Consider the following 17,190-nt stretch of genomic DNA (forward strand, 5'->3'; position numbering starts at 1 on the left):
GGGATTATGTGCAGTCAGTGGGGGGGAGGAGGGCTGCCCCTGTCCTTATAAATAGGAGGGAATGCTCTGATAGACAGCAGAGAGAGCGGATCTGTCTTCAGCATGGCTGCACGTGTGATGCTGCCTATTCTGATAGTACTGCTGAGTACCACAGCCTATGGTGAGTGTCAAACATATGGGGGGGAGAAGGTTTTTTTTATTGATTTCATAATAAGCATATGCCAGGAGTGTATGACAAGAAAAGGGACATACAATAGTAATGTTTGGTTGTGTGTACACATGGCATTGTGACCCTTCCCTTCTCCCTGTCAGAGTGCTTCCCCAGAGGTCGGATCCTGGGAGGCCAGGAGTCTGTTCCCAGTGTCAGGCCATACATGGTGTCTGTGCAGCTGAACGGGATACACAGATGTGGGGGACTCCTGATCGCTGAACAGTGGGTGCTGAGCGCAGCGCACTGTCTTCCTGACATGTAAATATCCCCAATGCCTAGATATACGTGTGTTGTACCTCATGTGACCGGATCTCACTACTCTCTCCCGGGCTATATAACCTCTAGGTCTATATGTCTATGTATCACTATGTATTTCTGTATGTCTCTCCATATGTCAACATTTCTCTCTTATTAGTGGCTTGTTCTATAAACTCTGAAGCTGCAGATCACTCCCATTCAAGCTTGTAGAATAAGCCCCCAGTTTTTCTCTCACACTCTTATAACCCCTCCCTTCTTTCTCTCACACCCCTTCTCTCTCTCCTCTCTACCCTCTACTTTCTATCTCCCCCCACCCCTTCTCTCTCTCCCTCCTTCACTCCTCCCTTTTCACGCTCTCTCACTCTCCACAGGAGTAATGAGACCCTTCATGTGGTGTTAGGTGCACACTCCCTGAAATACCCAGAACCCTCCAAGCTGGAGTACGAAGTTCAGGCCCAAATCCCTCACCCCCTGTACAACACCAGCACTAGCACCAAGCACCATGACCTGCTGCTCCTGCAGGTAAGGAAAGACCCACAGAGTGGGAGGGACTGGGCCCAACATATAAGGCAGTGTTTCTCAGCTGGGGTTCCGTGAGAGGATCAAAATGGCGACATGGCTCCCAGAGCAGGGAGAAAGCAGGACAATTGCTAGGGTGTCTTCTGTCACTGACTGTCCTGTTGTGGGAGTGCCTGAGCAACGGAGCACTATGATTACAGGGGCCTTGTAAGAGATGTGTGCAGAGGTACATTTAATGGAGACCGTTTATGGTGAAATGATATCTTGGCTTTATTGCGCCTGTTCCTGTAACAAGGAAAAACATACAAAAACAAACAAAATAAAGGCCTACTCCACTTTGGAGAATAACTAAACCTTAACTCCAGCCCTTTCTAATTGGATGAGTAGCTAAGCTGGTTACCACCCTATATATATATATATATATATATATATATATATATATATATATATATATATATATATATAAACTTCTTCTACTTTGTAAGTAGCGATCTACTTTTGCGCAGTAACAAATACAAAAACTTACTTCACCATGCAGCAGGAGCTTCAGTGTCGGTTCGTATGAGCACCCATCTGGTAGGAAGAGACTGACTATATATATACATGTAGAGGTATCAGTACTGTGTTAGCCGAGCTTCAATAATCAAAAAATAAATAGATGATACCGTTCTGTGGCTAACGAAATGCTTTTATTTGTGCAATATACAGTCCAACAAGGACGTCTCTTATCTGTTTCTGTAGCTGTAGGGGATGGCCTCTCTGTTCTCCTGGGTCAGCATCCTTGTGTGCTATGGCATTCTCTGTGTCCAGGTATAGAGGTCTTGTCCACTTGTCTTGCTGTCAGCATACAGTCCTTTTGTGTGCATCAAGACATCATATTTTCCTCAGGTCAGCCCAGATGTGGGCTAAGGAAATCTCTGCAGTCCTCTTTCTCCTTATGTCAGCCCAAATGTGAGCTAAGGAATCTCTCTCCTGTTTCTCACATCAGGCTTTTCTAAAAGTCCTAATCAGCCAGGTGGAGTCTGGTTGATTGCTTGTGTGCAATTAACCAGCACACTGCTGGATTTAGAGGCAGTTTCTCTCAAACAGTGATACGTCCCTGTTACATACCTCCCCTGTTTGTGGGAAGCTCGGGCTTACCACGGCCGAAGACCATTGTTCCACTCTCACTCGAGATATCTCTGCGTCTTGAATGAGAGAGGATGGAGGAAGACAACACTTAGTCCCGCTGGGATTGGAGCCCTTTCTCCAGGTCAGTAATGTCTCCTCAAGAAGGTGCTTGAGCTCAGCACTCTTCAGTCGCTCGAGGAGGACTTTCCCAAACACAGTCTTTCTTCCGACTGCTTGGTCACGTATTTTCCCCCGCGTCGGGCGATCCTTTCTTGCCTGAGTTTAGGGTGACCACCTGCATCAGGTTCTGTAGCCATATTCACGGGTGGTTCAAGCTGGGCGGAGTTTTTATCCATACCGATTGACTCTCTTGGCTTCCCAGTGGGGGTAGTTACCTAGTGTTGTACCTGTAGAGGTGTGAACACCAAAACAGTTCTGCCTCAATCTAGCCAAAGACTATATCTTTCTAGCGGCTATCTTCAGTGTGAGAAATATGGTTTGGGCCATGGGGCCACAGTAGCATGACTGTATTGGTATTGCGCTTCTCAGTCGTAATTCGGTTCTTCTTTCCTGACTTGTGTGGAAAGCCGATCATAGTACTAAGATGGCATTGTGGGTGGGCTTATAGCAACGCGCAGCTTACTTGGTTGTGATGTAGAACCTATATCTGGATTGAATCACACCAGCAGCTTCCTTCATTTTTTTGTAGTATCTTTGCAGCAGACACTTCCTAACATTTTACTGGAGTAAGATTACACACTGCTTCATAATGTTCATAAATCTTTATTGACGTGGCATTCTCCATATGGACTGGAGAAGGCCGGCTGCTTGATTCTGGCTATTTAGCCGACGAGTTCTCATTCCTCTGTAGGCCGTCTGCATGGTGAGCGCTGCAGAGCGTTTGCGCAGATACATTTTTCTTTCCAACCTCGCTAGGACAAGAGCTTTGTAATACTTCTGAATTACTCTGCGGCTTTTCTCCCTTTTTAAGACGTTTAGCTCATCAGCTAGAGCAGTGGTGCGCAAACTCGGGGGCGCAAGATTATTTAGGGGGGGCGCAGGCTGCATGCGGGGAAACTTGGGGGCGGGCAGAGCTATGCACGGACGGCCAAAAGCTCCGTGCTGCTGCTTCTCTGTGCTGTGGCTTGCTGCGGGGGCGGGGACTTGCTGCGGGGGCGGAGCTTCTCTGTGCTGTCTGCTTCTTTCTCTGTGCTGTGGCTTGCTGCAGGGGTGGGGACTTCCCTGCACACAGACATCCCACCCTCCTCCTGTGTTACCCGCCCCAGTTTTGAGCAGCATGGGGGACCGGAGCATGCTTACAGTAGTACTTCCTCCCCCAGGTGAAAGTGTGTGATTTATGATTGTGTGTTGTGTGTGTTGTCTGTGTTGGTTGTGATTGTGTGTGTGTTGTGATATGATTGTGTTGTCATTGGCTGTGTGTTGTGTGTGTGTGTGTGTGTGTGTGTGTGTGTGTGTGTGTGTGTGTGTGTGTGTGTGTGTGTGTGTGTGTGTGTGTGTGTGTGTGTGTGTGTGTGTGTGTGTGTGTGGTTTTTTTCTGTATTGGTTGTGATTGTGTGTTGTGTATTGTGATTGATTGTGTGTGTTGGTTGTGATTGTGTGTTGAGTGTTGTGATTGAGTGTGTGTGTGTTGCGTCTGTGTTGGTTGTGATTGAGTGTATGTGTGTTGTGATTGAATGCAGCGGTGCGCAAACTGGGGGGCGTACGCTCTCCCAAGCTTGGCGCTTGGGGAGACAAACAAAATTGACTTTGAAGCGCGCTCAGCAGCAGTCAATGCACAGACACACACAGCCACACAAACACACACAAAAATAGCCCTGATCCATGCCCTCCTGCTCGTGTTTACATAATTATGCAGGACACCCTGTGCTCATGCTTGGAGAGTAGGTGATGTCACTGCTCTCAGCGGAAGCTTGGGCGCAGCCTAATTTTGCAAGTGTGAGCCGTTGAAATACAGCAGCGGCAGCTTTTATTCGAGTAAAAGCCGCCGGCTGCATGCGTCTGGGAAGCGGGTAGCCGCGGCGCGTGGCGGCGCACTGTGACGTCACAGTCACATGCGCGCCCGGCTTCCCCGGCTTCCCCAGGCTTCCCCGACACCCCTGGAGATCAAATTAAGGTAAGCGGGGGTGCGGGGAAGCAGAGGGGCAGAGCAGGAGCCGGGTTCGGGGTCGGGAAGGGGGGTAAATTGCGCGCGAAGTGGAGGGGGGGTGCGTGGGGGAAACGCGGCGGCGCGCGGTTTTTACTGGCGGCAGCTGGGGTAGATCCCGGCATGCCGCCGGCATTTAGTGCAATAAAAGATGTCGCTACTGTAAGTATTTAGACATATTTGTATTTACATTGTGTACCGTTTAATAAAGGTTTTTTTTCATGTGATTTTGGCAGGCAGGGGGGCCCGAGAAATTTCATGGATGAAAAGGGGGGCTCGGCGTAAAAAGTTTGCTCACCCCTGAGCTAGAGAATTCTGTTTCTGGAGCTTGCTCTGAGTGAGCATCGACACATTCTTCATTATATTTTGGAGCCCCGCGGATTTCTTCACTCGGGCTGCAGCTGTTTGCCTTAGTTTCTGGACCTTCTTGTGCTCCCTCTTTTAGTGAGTCACCTGACCTCAAAGCTTGGCCTCTAGCAATGCTCAGGGTAACCTTCAGTTTCTCATGCTGCTTTGCGTGGACACACTGGGTATTCAGACGTTCCTGCAGCACTTGTACTTCTTTAGCAGCCTGCAGATTTTCTTCCTGCAGAGATCTTTCTCCTTATGTCAGCACACATGTGAGCTAAGGAATCTCTCTCCTGATTCTCACATCGGGCTTTTCTAAAAGTCCTAATCAGCCAGGTGGAGTCTGGTTGTGTGCAATTAACCAGCACAGTGCTGGATTTAGAGGCAGTTTCTCTCAAACAGTGATAAGTCCCTGTTACAGGCCTCAAGAGAAAAAAGGTTGGGAACCACTAGTGTAAGGTCTAGTGGTTAAAGTAGGTATCCTTGGCTCACCTATACTAGTATAGGGCAAATATTTTAGGACAGATTCATGCCCATAACCTGCCAGAGGGGCCATGTTGTATGTATATGTGTGTGTATTATTTGTGACTGTCATTGGAACCGTGGTCACCGACAGGAGGGTAGAGCCGGGACAAGTGGCTGCAGGGGGCCTGGCCCTGGAAGTTGGGACTTGGCCAGAGGTCGGGCTCAACGTCTGTGTCCGGTTGCCGGGCCTCTGGTTACTGGCCGAGCCCCGGCTCTCCCCATCTCTGGTTGCTCGCCGGGCCCCCCGCAGCCACCGGCATCAGAGAGAGGCCTGACGCAGGAGAGTGAGGGAGGCCCGAAGCAGCATGGGGAGAGCCAGGACTCGGTGGCCTGAGACCATCCCCAACGTAAGTATGTATTTTGGGAGGGGAAGAGTAGTGTATGTACGTATTTGGGGGTGTAGTGTAAGTATGTATTTGGGGGACGCGGAAGTGTATGTATGTATGTATGTATTTGGGGGGGTAGTGTAAGTATGTATTTGGGGACGCGGAAGTGTATGTATGTATTTGGGGGGGTAGTGTAAGTATGTATTTGGGTGTCGCGGAAGTGTATGTATGTATGTATTTGGGGGGGTAGTGTAAGTATGTATTTGGGGACGCGGAAGTGTATGTATGTATTTGGGGGGGTAGTGTAAGTATGTATTTGGGTGTCGCGGAAGTGTATGTATGTATGTATTTGGGGGGTAGTGTAAGTATGTATTTGGGGGGTTAGTGTATGTATGTTTGTGGGGGTGTAGTGTAAGTATTTGGGGGGGTAGTGTTGTAAGTATGGATTTAGGGGGAGGGTAATATTGTGAGTATGTATTTGGGGGTGTTGTATGTATTTTGAGTCTGGTGGGGGGAGGAGGAGGGAATGAGTGTGAGAAGGGGGGAGACTGAGTGATCGGGAGGTAATTGAGTGATAGCAAAGAGGTGGTGTAAGAGGGAGTGAGGAAGAGAGAGGGGGAGAGAGAGAGGGGGGTAAGAGTGAGTCAGGAGGGGAGAGAAATACATGGGGAGAGGGGGGGGGGAAAGAGGAGGGGGCTTGCGAAGGTGTAAAAAGGGGGTTCACAAGACTGCCGACATGGGAGGGGGGAGGACCCCGGTTGAAACTCTAGTCTTGGGCCCCGGGAAATCTGTTGGCGGCCTTGGCGGGAGAGAGGATCGGGATAAAGTAGAAGGACAGAGAGGGAGCGAGGGGGAAAAAATCAATACTACAGTATGATTGCAGACCGTATTAGACAAATACCATTATAATATTTATTTTTAATGTTTTATGAATCATTTAGTATTGTGTCCCGATTTTTTCTTTTGGAGTGTCCCCGAAAACGCGGTTAACTTTAGAGTAGGCAGCGAAAGGGTTTTCCTGTGGTTAGGAAAGTCCCAATGGAGGGGGAATAAGTAGGTAGTGTGATACCTTTAATTGCACCAACAGATAGTTGATACCACACAAAGTTCTTAATCAGGTATGACAGAAATACAGGGTATGTATACAGGATAGTAGAGAGATGGTATCTAGTTAGGGTGGACACGGAGAGGATGTGAGATATGACAGGGGGAATGGTGGCAGGCTAGTGAGAACATTAACAGAGGCGGCATAAGAGGTTACTATCTATTGTAATGTTATAGACACTTAGACACACAGGAGTGAGATTCTGAATGGAACCAGACAGGTTGTACACACACACACATCCCACACTTGTGTATGTGTGGTGAATCCGCCTGATTGTCCCCCAAAACAGCTGCCGGAGAAGGCCCCCGTGAACTTGGCCGTGCGGCCCCTCCTCTTCCAGAGAGAGGACAGGGATGTCCCAGCGGACACGCTGTGCCTGGTGTCCGGGTGGGGACAAGTAAAGCTGACCGGGAAGAGGCCGGACAAGCTGCAGGAGGTGACCGTGCCGGTGATCAGCAGGGATCAGTGTAACCGCCGGGACTATTACGACAATGTAATCACTGCATATATGATGTGTGCAGGAGCAGCAAAGAAAGACTCATGTGAGGTGAGGAACACGGGATGGGGGGGGGGAGAGAGAGGGAGAAGAGGACAGGAGAATAAGAAAGACGGGGAGAGGCGATAATAGGAAAGGGAGGAGGAGATAGAGGGAGGAGAAAGATAGTGAGGATGAGCAGAAGGTGGTGACAGAGACGGAAAGATGATAGTGAAGTGGGGGAGAGGATGAGAGGGAGAAAAGAGAGTGGGTGGGAGGAGTGATGGAGAGAAGAGCCTGTTATTAAGTTGCTGTGCTGCTCACTGTGCAGAGGGAGACAGGAGGTGCAGGGGGTGCTAGTGACCAGCAGGGGGCGTCTGCTCTCTGGGGCTGGGAATACACGGTTCGAGTCCAGTCTCGGGTAAATGTCGCTGGTTCACAATTGTCCTTCTCCTCCGGCAGGGAGACTCCGGGGGACCGCTAGTGTGTGACGGGGTCGCAGTGGGCATCGTGTCCGGCGGGTACCGCAAGTGTGGCAACGCCAAGCGCCCGGGCATCTACACCCGCATATCCCCCTATGCATCCTGGATAGAGGTCACCATGCACAATGCCACCCAGCACAGTACGGCCGCCCCCACTGTGCCAGCCTGAGGGTATCTGTGACATGGCTGCAGTTATTCGTGCATATGTGAGGGGTAACGTGCGGGCGGGGCCGGGCCCACAGCACGACTTAGAAACATGTACAGGAGTTATAAGTAAAGAAAACAATCAGCCATGTATCACCTTTACTGTTTGTAACTTTTAATATATCAAAGCACAAACTCCAGTCTGCTGCGAGTCCAGGTTCTGAAGCAGCTCAATGGGAATCATATTTCGTCCATCTTTTATGAGCCCAGCAAGTATTTTCTAATGTTGATATTTGTCTGGAGTTGTAAAGCATGGGTAGGATTTCAGAGTGAGAGGAAGCAAAGGGGTTAATAGGAAAAATACCCATAAATACATTGCCGAGATCTTAATACTCTGTTTGCCTGCCCCGGATCTGGAAGGGTTTAGCTCTGCAATACCAGAGGGCGCTGCAATGCATCGCAGTGCGATATAACAACACGCAGAGCGGTATAGAACCAGGCATTGCGGGCCCTTCCGGCAGTGAAGGGGTAAAAAACATCTGGCCTCTTATCCGTAGGGTGGGGTGCAGTAGGTTTGTCCCCCTCCAACTTCCTACTGATTGGATCAGTCTGTGATTCTTCTGACACAGTGGGATGTACCACATGGGATGGAGGGAGGGGGGATTTCCTGACATATTAACCCCTTGTGCAGCTCCTCCCAGACATGAGAGAGGGTCAGACCTGTACTGCATGCAAGGAGGGCAGGAAAAGCAGCGATACTCTGCACGGCTTGTTAAGGTTAAAAAAGAGTGATACTCTGCAGATGCAGCCATCTTTAAAGGTCTTTTCTTTTGCACTAGTGAGTGGGGCAGCATGGAGTGACTGGGTGTTGCAGTGAGGGTGGGGGAACAGCGAATGAATGGCAGGGGCAACAAGATACTGGGTGTCGCAGAGAGGGATGAGTGTGGGGACAGCGAGTGAGTGCGGGATCCGGGCTCCAGAGTGTTAGCTGTTGAGCGCGTTATCGATGAAATTGCGGAAGAGAGCCACACGTGCGAAGAAATCGGGGGCCACACCGCTGCCGCAGGTTCGAACAATGAAGGAGGAGATGCCCTGAATGACCCCGTCACACACGAGAGGACCCCCAGAGTCACCCTGCATGGGGCGAGAGAGAGAAGGGAGGTTAACAGTGATATTACTCATCCTGCCCTGCAGCCCTCACTGCTACTCCTGTACAGAACACACGTCACTACACCTCCATCCTGCCCTGCAGCCCTCACTACTACTCCTCTACAAAACACACACGTCACTTCACCTCCATCCTACCCTGCACCCCTCACTACTACTCCTCTACAGAACACACACGTCACTTCACCTCCATCCTACCCTGCACCCCTCACTACTACTCCTCTACAGAACACACACGTCACTGCACCTCCATCCTGCCCTGCACCCCCATCCTACCCTGCAGCCCTCACTACTATTCCTGTACAGAACACACACGTCACTGCATCTCCATCCTACCCTGCAGCCCTCACTACTACTCCTCCCCTACAGAACACACACGTCACTGCACCTCCATCCTACCCTGCAGCCCTCTCTACTACTCTACAAAACACACACGTCACTTCACCTCCATCCTACCCTGCTGCTCTCACTACTACTCCTCTACAGAACACACACGTCACTGCACCTCCATCCTGCCCTGCAGCCCTCACTACTACTCCTCTACAGAACACACACATCACTGCACCTCCATCCTGCCCTGCAGCCCTCTCTACTACTCCTCTACAAAACACACACGTCACTTCACCTCCATCCTACCCTGCTGCCCTCACTACTACTCCTCTACAGAACACACACGTCACTTCACCTCCATCCTACCCTGCTGCCCTCACTACTACTCCTCTACAGAACACACACGTCACTTCACCTCCATCCTGCCCTGCAGCCCTCACTACTACTCCTCTACAGAACACACACGTCACTTCACCTCCATCCTACCCTGCAGCCCTCTCTACTACTCCTCTACAAAACACACACGTCACTTCACCTCCATCCTACCCTGCTGCCCTCACTACTACTCCTCTACAGAACACACACGTCACTTCACCTCCATCCTGCCCTGCAGCCCTCACTACTACTCTACAGAACACACACGTCACTTCACCTCCATCCTACCCTGCTGCCCTCACTACTACTCCTCTACAGAACACACACGTCACTTCACCTCCATCCTGCCCTGCAGCCCTCACTACTACTCCTCTACAGAACACACACGTCACTTCACCTCCATCCTACCCTGCAGCCCTCTCTACTACTCCTCTACAAAACACACACGTCACTTCACCTCCATCCTACCCTGCTGCCCTCACTACTACTCCTCTACAGAACACACACGTCACTTCACCTCCATCCTGCCCTGCAGCCCTCACTACTACTCCTCTACAGAACACACACGTCACTTCACCTCCATCCTACCCTGCTGCCCTCACTACTACTCCTCTACAGAACACACACGTCACTTCACCTCCATCCTGCCCTGCAGCCCTCACTACTATTCCTGTACAGAACACACACACATCACTGCGCTGCCCCTAGTCTCTTTCCTGTGGTGCCCCATGTCATCTTTCTGGTCACCCCCCATGACTCACAAAGCAGATGCCCGCCTGGCGCATGAAGACCCCAGTGCAGATGTTGTTGGGGCGGCACAAATCCATTCCAGTCACAGTCACGTTAAGCTCCTGCAGTCGGTCGGGGGCACGTCCCTGAGAGCTCAGCCTCCCCCAGCCTGCAGCCACACACGCGGTGCCCGCGGGGACGGTCTCATTGGCACGGGGCAGGCGCACCAGCCGCACGTTAGCGTTCAAAGTCACTGCACGGTCCAGCTGGGAAGAGCGAGAAAGGCACATCCATTGAGACTCACAACATTAGCCTTCCTCACTGCAAGAGGGTTCACTCAGCAGCAGAGCCAGCTCGTAAGTGGCACAATAATTGACAGGTCACTGCCCGGCAGCACAGCTCTCTCGCACAGTTCAGGGGTCTTACCTTCAGAACGAGGATGTCGTTTTGCAGACTCTGGGGATTGAAACCATTCTCGAAGACCTGCGAGATGCGGAAGGTTTGTGTGGAACGCTCATTGGTGCGGAGAGAGTGAGCCCCCAAAACCACCGACACAAGAGAGGGGTTTCTGGGGGGCAGAGGAGTGTCAGGGAGAAGCAGGATACTGAGAGGGTTACAGACACATGGGAGGGGACAGCAAGGGGGAAAGATACAGTGACGGGAGCACAGACACAAGAGTCGGACACGTACACACATACGTGTGGGTGCACAGACGGCTCCGGAATGCACACAGGCATGAAAATAAGCCACGTAAAACACACACCTTGTGACATCAGATGTCACTGATTCACACACCTTGTGATGTCACGCATTTCTACACAAGTCACAGTGTATAACTACTCCCCCAGACCGAGTTGGCTGTTAACTGCTCACTGTCAGTAGCATATTCCCAGGTACTCACATATCTGTCAGGCAGTGGGCTGCTGTCATCAGGAACTGGGGGGCAATCAGGGACCCCCCACAGAAGTGCTGACGTCTGAACTGCAGTGAGGCAATGTATGGGTGAGAATTGGGGGCTGCCTCTCTGCCCCCCACTATCCAGGAGCGCAGGGAGCCTGCAGGGAGAGACGATGTTACTACCTCCTACACAGGCTTCCTCACACACCTCTAAGCACACTTATTAAGGGTTAAAAGGCCCAGACTGAAAGCAGGGGAGTCTGGTTCATATCCCAGTGTCAGCGCTTTGTGACCTTGGGCATCAGGCACCAATATAAGATCGTAAACGTCTATGCACAGGTATAGTGTCTCTGAACACTTCCTATTTATGGACTGAGCCTTGCACACTCATACACATACAGTACTGATTTGTGCAAATCACACATACATGGCTCGTTGCATATTTATACAGACACCTCGCATGCACACACTGAGCCATATGCACACTTATACACACAGATCTGTGCAAACACTCACCCCCGTGCACGCTGCATGCCCACAGAAGTACCACCGTAGTCAGCAGGAGGGACCCCATCCTATCCATGGCTCTGTCTCCCGGGGCCCGGCTCCCACAGACTTTATACCTGCACTACAACCGTTGCAGTTACACAACTAACCGCTCATATCTGCTGACATTTCCTAACCCACAATGAGAGGGCTGTAACTGTCACAGTATTTGAAAATCCAGATCAGATTCTGGGGCTCGAGTGTTGTAACAAAAAGGCAAAAAAAAAAATCTCAATGAAGTATCCCAAACATGTCCATGTGAAGTTTGATTAAACAGTGTGGGGTTTTGATTAAAGGCTAAATAATGAAGATAGCGCCTACCCGGCTTCCCTATATAAGGGGGCTATGCACTAAGCAACGCGTTTTTGCGGCTGCTTGAAATGTATTTGCTCTGCCGTTAAAAAGTGAAGCCAAAGGCGCGATTCACTAACATGTTCAGCGCGTTTTGGTCTGGCCGAGTGTTGGGGTGAATGTTACATATTTGGGGTGCAGCTCCCCCTCAGTGTTGGGGTGAATGTTACATATTTGGGGTGCAGCTCTCCCCCTCAGTGTTGGGGTGAATGTTACATATTTGGGGTGCAGCTCTCCCCCCTCAGTGTTGGGGTGAATGTTACATATTTGGGGTGCAGCTCTCCCCCCTCAGTGTTGGGGTGAATGTTACATATTTGGGGTGCAGCTCTCCCCCTTCAGTGTTGGGGTGAATGTTACATATTTGGGGTGCAGCTCTCCCCGCTCAGTGTTGGGGTGAATGTTACATATTTGGGGTGCAGCTCTCCCCCCTCAGTGTTGGGGTGAATGTTACATATTTGGGGTTCAGCTCTCCCCCCTCAGTGTTGGGGTGAATGTTACATATTTGGGGTGCAGCTCCCCCTTAGTGTTGGGGTGAATGTTACATATTTGGGGTTCAGCTCTCCCCCCTCAGTGTTGGGGTGAATGTTACATATTTGGGGTTCAGCTCTCCCTCAGTGTTGGGGTGAATGTTACATATTTGGGGTTCAGCTCTCCCCCTCAGTGTTGGGGTGAATGTTACATATTTGGGGTGCAGCTCTCCCCCCTCAGTGTTGGGGTGAATGTTACCTATTTGGGGTACAGCTCTCCCCCCTCAGTGTTGGGGTGAATGTTACATATTTGGGGTGCAGCTCCCCCTCAGTGTTGGGGTGAATGTTACATATTTGGGGTGCAGCTCCCCCTCAGTGTTGGGGTGAATGTTACATATTTGGGGTGCAGCTCCCCCTCAGTGTTGGGGTGAATATTACATATTTGGGGTGCAGCTCTCCCCCTCAGTGTTGGGGTGAATGTTACATATTTGGGGTGCAGCTCTCCCCCCTCAGTGTTGGGGTGAATGTTACATATTTGGAGTGCAGCTCCCCCTCAGTGTTGGGGTGAATGTTACATATTTGGGGTTCAGCTCTCCCCCCTCAGTGTTGGGGTGAATGTTACATATTTGGGGTTCAGCTCTCCCCCTCAGTGTTGGGGTGAATGTTACATATTTGGGGTTCAGCTTTCCCCCTCAGTGTTGGGGTGAATGTTACATATTTGGGGTGCAGCTCCCCCTCAGTGTTGGGGTGAATGTTACATATTTGGGGTGCAGCTATCCCCCCTCAGTGTTGGGGTGAATGTTACATATTTGGGGTGCAGCTCCCCCTCAGTGTTGGGATGAATGTTACATATTTGGGGTGCAGCTCTCCCCCCTCAGTGTTGGGGTGAATGTTACATATTTGGGGTTCAGCTCTCCCCCTCAGTGCTGGGGTGAATGTTACATATTTGGGGTGCAGCTCTCCCCCCTCAGTGTTGGGGTGAATGTTACATATTTGGGGTGCAGCTCTCCCCCCTCAGTGTTGGGGTGAATGTTACATATTTGGGGTGCAGCTCTCTCTCTCTCTGCGTCCCCCACACAGTTTGCAGAGTCGGGCTCTGTCCCAATTGCAGCTGTAACTTCCGGCCACACAGGAAGCAGAGTCCGTTATGGACACTACAGATTAACCCCCTCATGGTCAGAGATCTGCAGATACAGAAGCTCCTGGACCCCCACAGGATGCTTCACCTTTTAATACTGGCGTGGTTAACCTCTTGTCTGCTGAACCAGAGAAGAAACAAAGAGGCTGACCTCTTTCACTGAGATGATTCAACTGCAGTGTCGCAACACGCTACAGGCCTCCAGGAACTAAAAGGTTAAATAGCAGAATTGCAATGCTCTGCAGGCCTCTACACATGAAAACGTTAACATGAAGTGTTGCAATGCTCTGCAGACCGCTAGGAATGAAATAGTTCAAAAGTAATGTTGCCATGCTCTGCATGTCTCCACACAGCAAATGTTTAGGTGACAGTGTTGCAACACTGTGCAGGCTTCTAAATATCAAAGGGTTAAATAGCAGAATTCCACTGCTCTACAGGCTAGACGTGAAAGATAAAAAGCAACGCTGCAATGCTCTCCAGGCAAAGGGTCAAATAGGTATTAAATGGTTATCAAAAGGTAAAAAAGCAAAATCTCAACGCTCTGAACTCCTAGACATTAAAGCGTTAAATCATAGATGCAATGCGCTGCAGTCGTCTAGGAATGAAAAGGCTAAAAAGCAGCATTGCAATGCCCTGCAGGCCTATAGACATTTTAGGGTTAAATAACAAAATTGCAATTTTCTGCGGGCCTTTAGACATTGAAGGGTTAAATAGCTGTGGTGCAACGCTCTGCAGGCCTCTAGTCTTTGCATGGTGCTGGTGATGCCCCTGTGGGGGCGGGGAAGAGGAAGGCAGGTACCCAGGAGGCAGCAGACACATCTTCCCGTTGCTAGGTAACTGGCACACAATGCTTGACATGCTCAGCTCACTCAGCACCTTCATGAGCATCCACACATTACGTGTCACATGTAACACACATGTGGACATGTTACAGCAGTTCTGCATGTTCAGAAGGCTGCTCCATATTAACCCCTTCACTGCTGTGCGCAAATATAGCTCATGTACAACAGACATGACTGTCACACCCAAGACTGTTCTCACAGCTGTACATCTACCACCCCCTTCCCCACCCGCCAGATTTCTTTGTTCCTCTGAAGCTCTGGGAATTCTCTTTGGAAACAAGGACACGAGCTGGTCACACGTACTTATATAAAAAGTGATTTACACACACATATGTAACCCCGTGTGATGAGCTCCACACACTCACACTCCACCCTGGCAGGGTCCTCTCCGATGTGCTCTGGACATGTGACTGTGATGGACATGAGAGCGGCAACTAATAACGGCTGTAGAAGAGGTGGGGCAATGAAGGAGAGGGACCTTTCAAAAAGGGGGGTGGCCATGTTGAGTCAGATCTGCGTGGAGCTGAGTGCTATCTGGCCGGTCGGAGAGTCCGGAGACTGCAGCGGGAGCAGAGAGCTACAGTGACCGATGTGGTCAAGAGTTAAAGCGCAAAAAATAGAAGAGTGGCGCAGCATGGCATAAAATCTTTTATATGATATGCAAAAATTAAAACAAAATAAAAATGCACTCATGATATGGAACTTAGGATATGGTGTCTTTAAAAACTGCTGCAGATGCAGGCCTAGTGTGGGATCAGTTTGCTCTCACTTCCTGGTTCCACATACAGGGCAGTCTGGGAGCCGATGTTGATGCCAAGAATGACCCGTTGTACCAACCTCTTCCTCCCCTCAAATCAAACAGGATTGAGCTCATCAGCTGAACACGGACATGCAGCCCCAGCCTCACTGCAGTAGCCCAGGGGATCCTCCACAGACTTCAATTGCATGCGCACTCTCAGCGCACACTCAGCGTGCCATGGAGGACAGCTGGTCGGCGACTTAGAGCAGTAGAGAAGATGCCAGTGCCGCAGACCCTCCGATCCATAGGACGTCAGTGAGGGGAACCCCAGGGGAGGAAGACGTCGGAACAACGGGTCATACTTGGCATCAACATCGGCTCCCAGACTGCCCTGTATGCGGAACCAGGAAGTGAGAGCAAACTGATCCCCTCACTAGGGCGGCATCTGCAGCAGTTTGGTTTTTTTTGTAACTCAAATTTTATTGAATTGTAGAACAGCATACAAAAAATGTTACATCTTGTACATCCGCCAATATCAAATGAAATCATAAAGCCCCAAATATAAAATACAAGGGGGAGGAGGTCTCCCCTGTCCACTCTTCCATTTTCTGTGTCACGTGTAGCAACTCTCTCCATCCTGACTAGGAATTATACTTCCCATGTGGCCCCAGTCTTCCCCATCTCATACTATGTCTAAGCCCTACCTATTTACACTTATGTATCCGACTGTCAGTCAACGGAGAACGCACTTCAACATAATCAAAGCATAATTGTATCACGATTCACCCCTGGGATATCTGTTTGTGCCAACCAACATAGCCAAACTTTTTGGAATTTAGAGCCCGTGTCATTAACCAAACTCGTTAATTTTTCCATCTTGCAAACAAACCAAATTCTATTTCTAATTTTAGGAATTTCTTTCTGTTTCCATAATGCTGCGATCTCGCACCTCGTTGCTGTTGCAAAATGTGCAACTAGTTTACACTCAACCCTTGATAGCCCTTGCGTTGGTCTGTTTAATAGAAACAGCCATGGGTCTAATGGGATTGTGAGGTCTAACATCCTCTGTAGCCAATTTCTCATTTGCTCCCAAAGGGGCACTAACTGAGGACAAGACCACAGCATATGTAACAAGTCTGCCTGTTCTCCACTTTGTCTTGGGCACAATGGTGAGTAATCTGGGACAAATTTCGATAATTTTAGTGTGGTGAGATACCACCTCATTAAAACTTTATATGCGTTCTCCTTTAATGTCGTACAAATCGAAATCTTCGCTGCCGCCATAAAGATTTCATCCCATACCTCATCCTCTAAGCCCTCACCTAGGTCTTCCTCCCATTGGGACATATACTTCAATTTTCTAGAATATACAGGGCCAGAACAGGTCTGTACATTTGAGATGTGAGTTCGCTCGTGTCTGTTTCTAAAATACAGAGCTTTTCAGAATTTGTTAATGGGAGGCGGGCTGTAAATTTGTTATAAAACGCGCGGATCTGGAGATACCTTAAAAATTCTGACTGTGGGATGGCTTTTTCTGACTTCATTTGTTCAAATGTTTTAATACTGATTCTGCCCTCCAGATCTTTAAGTCTCGTATACCCCAATCTGCCTCCAAATTGTAAAATCTTTGCTGATCAGGCCCGGAGCAAAGTTAGGATTGTCAAATATGGGAGTCATTAAAGTCTTTTTGTCAGTTAACGAGCATTTACATTTAGATGCCTCCCAGATTGCTAACGAGTTGGTCATTGAGGAAAGCGGCTCCTTGATAGTCTTAACTCCACTGGCGCACATACTTCTTTCTCGAATGCCACCCAGCCTTTAAGGCTCAGGTCAACATGCCACTGGGACATTTGAGATCATTGTGCCGCTTTGTAATAAGATAACAAGCAAGGTACGGCTAGTCCCCCTGCAGATGTTGGTCTTTATAAAATCCTTCCCCCTA

At 49.7% G+C, this 17,190-nt stretch overlaps 2 protein-coding genes across 3 annotated transcripts in view; one reads left to right on the forward strand and one right to left on the reverse strand.

Annotated features, from left to right (window-relative positions):
- LOC142501500 (serine protease ami-like) overlaps positions 1-17,190 on the forward strand; it is a 26,049-nt gene continuing 8,859 nt past the window's right edge. Inside the window, exons 1-5 of one of the 2 annotated variants that reach the window (XM_075611473.1) lie at positions 1-160; positions 313-469; positions 841-991; positions 6,856-7,113; positions 7,504-7,818. In XM_075611473.1, the coding sequence (XP_075467588.1) occupies positions 103-160; positions 313-469; positions 841-991; positions 6,856-7,113; positions 7,504-7,692 (813 nt within the window). In that variant the 5' untranslated portion in view covers positions 1-102 and the 3' untranslated portion in view covers positions 7,693-7,818. Of the gene's footprint in view, positions 161-312; positions 470-840; positions 992-6,855; positions 7,114-7,503; positions 7,819-17,190 lie in introns of those variants that run through there. The other variant, XM_075611474.1, reaches the window with a different exon arrangement.
- Positions 7,821-11,844, reverse strand: LOC142501501 (myeloblastin-like). The gene is made up of 5 exons (XM_075611476.1): positions 11,682-11,844; positions 11,170-11,323; positions 10,695-10,836; positions 10,301-10,534; positions 7,821-8,801 (listed from the first exon to the last, which is right to left on the reverse strand). The coding sequence occupies exons 1-5, from the start codon at positions 11,746-11,748 to the stop codon at positions 8,652-8,654; spliced, it is 747 nt and encodes a 248-aa protein (XP_075467591.1). The 5' UTR covers positions 11,749-11,844; the 3' UTR covers positions 7,821-8,651.

This window comes from Ascaphus truei, chromosome 8 (assembly GCF_040206685.1).
Source record: "Ascaphus truei isolate aAscTru1 chromosome 8, aAscTru1.hap1, whole genome shotgun sequence".
Classification (NCBI taxonomy): Eukaryota; Metazoa; Chordata; class Amphibia; order Anura; family Ascaphidae; genus Ascaphus; species Ascaphus truei.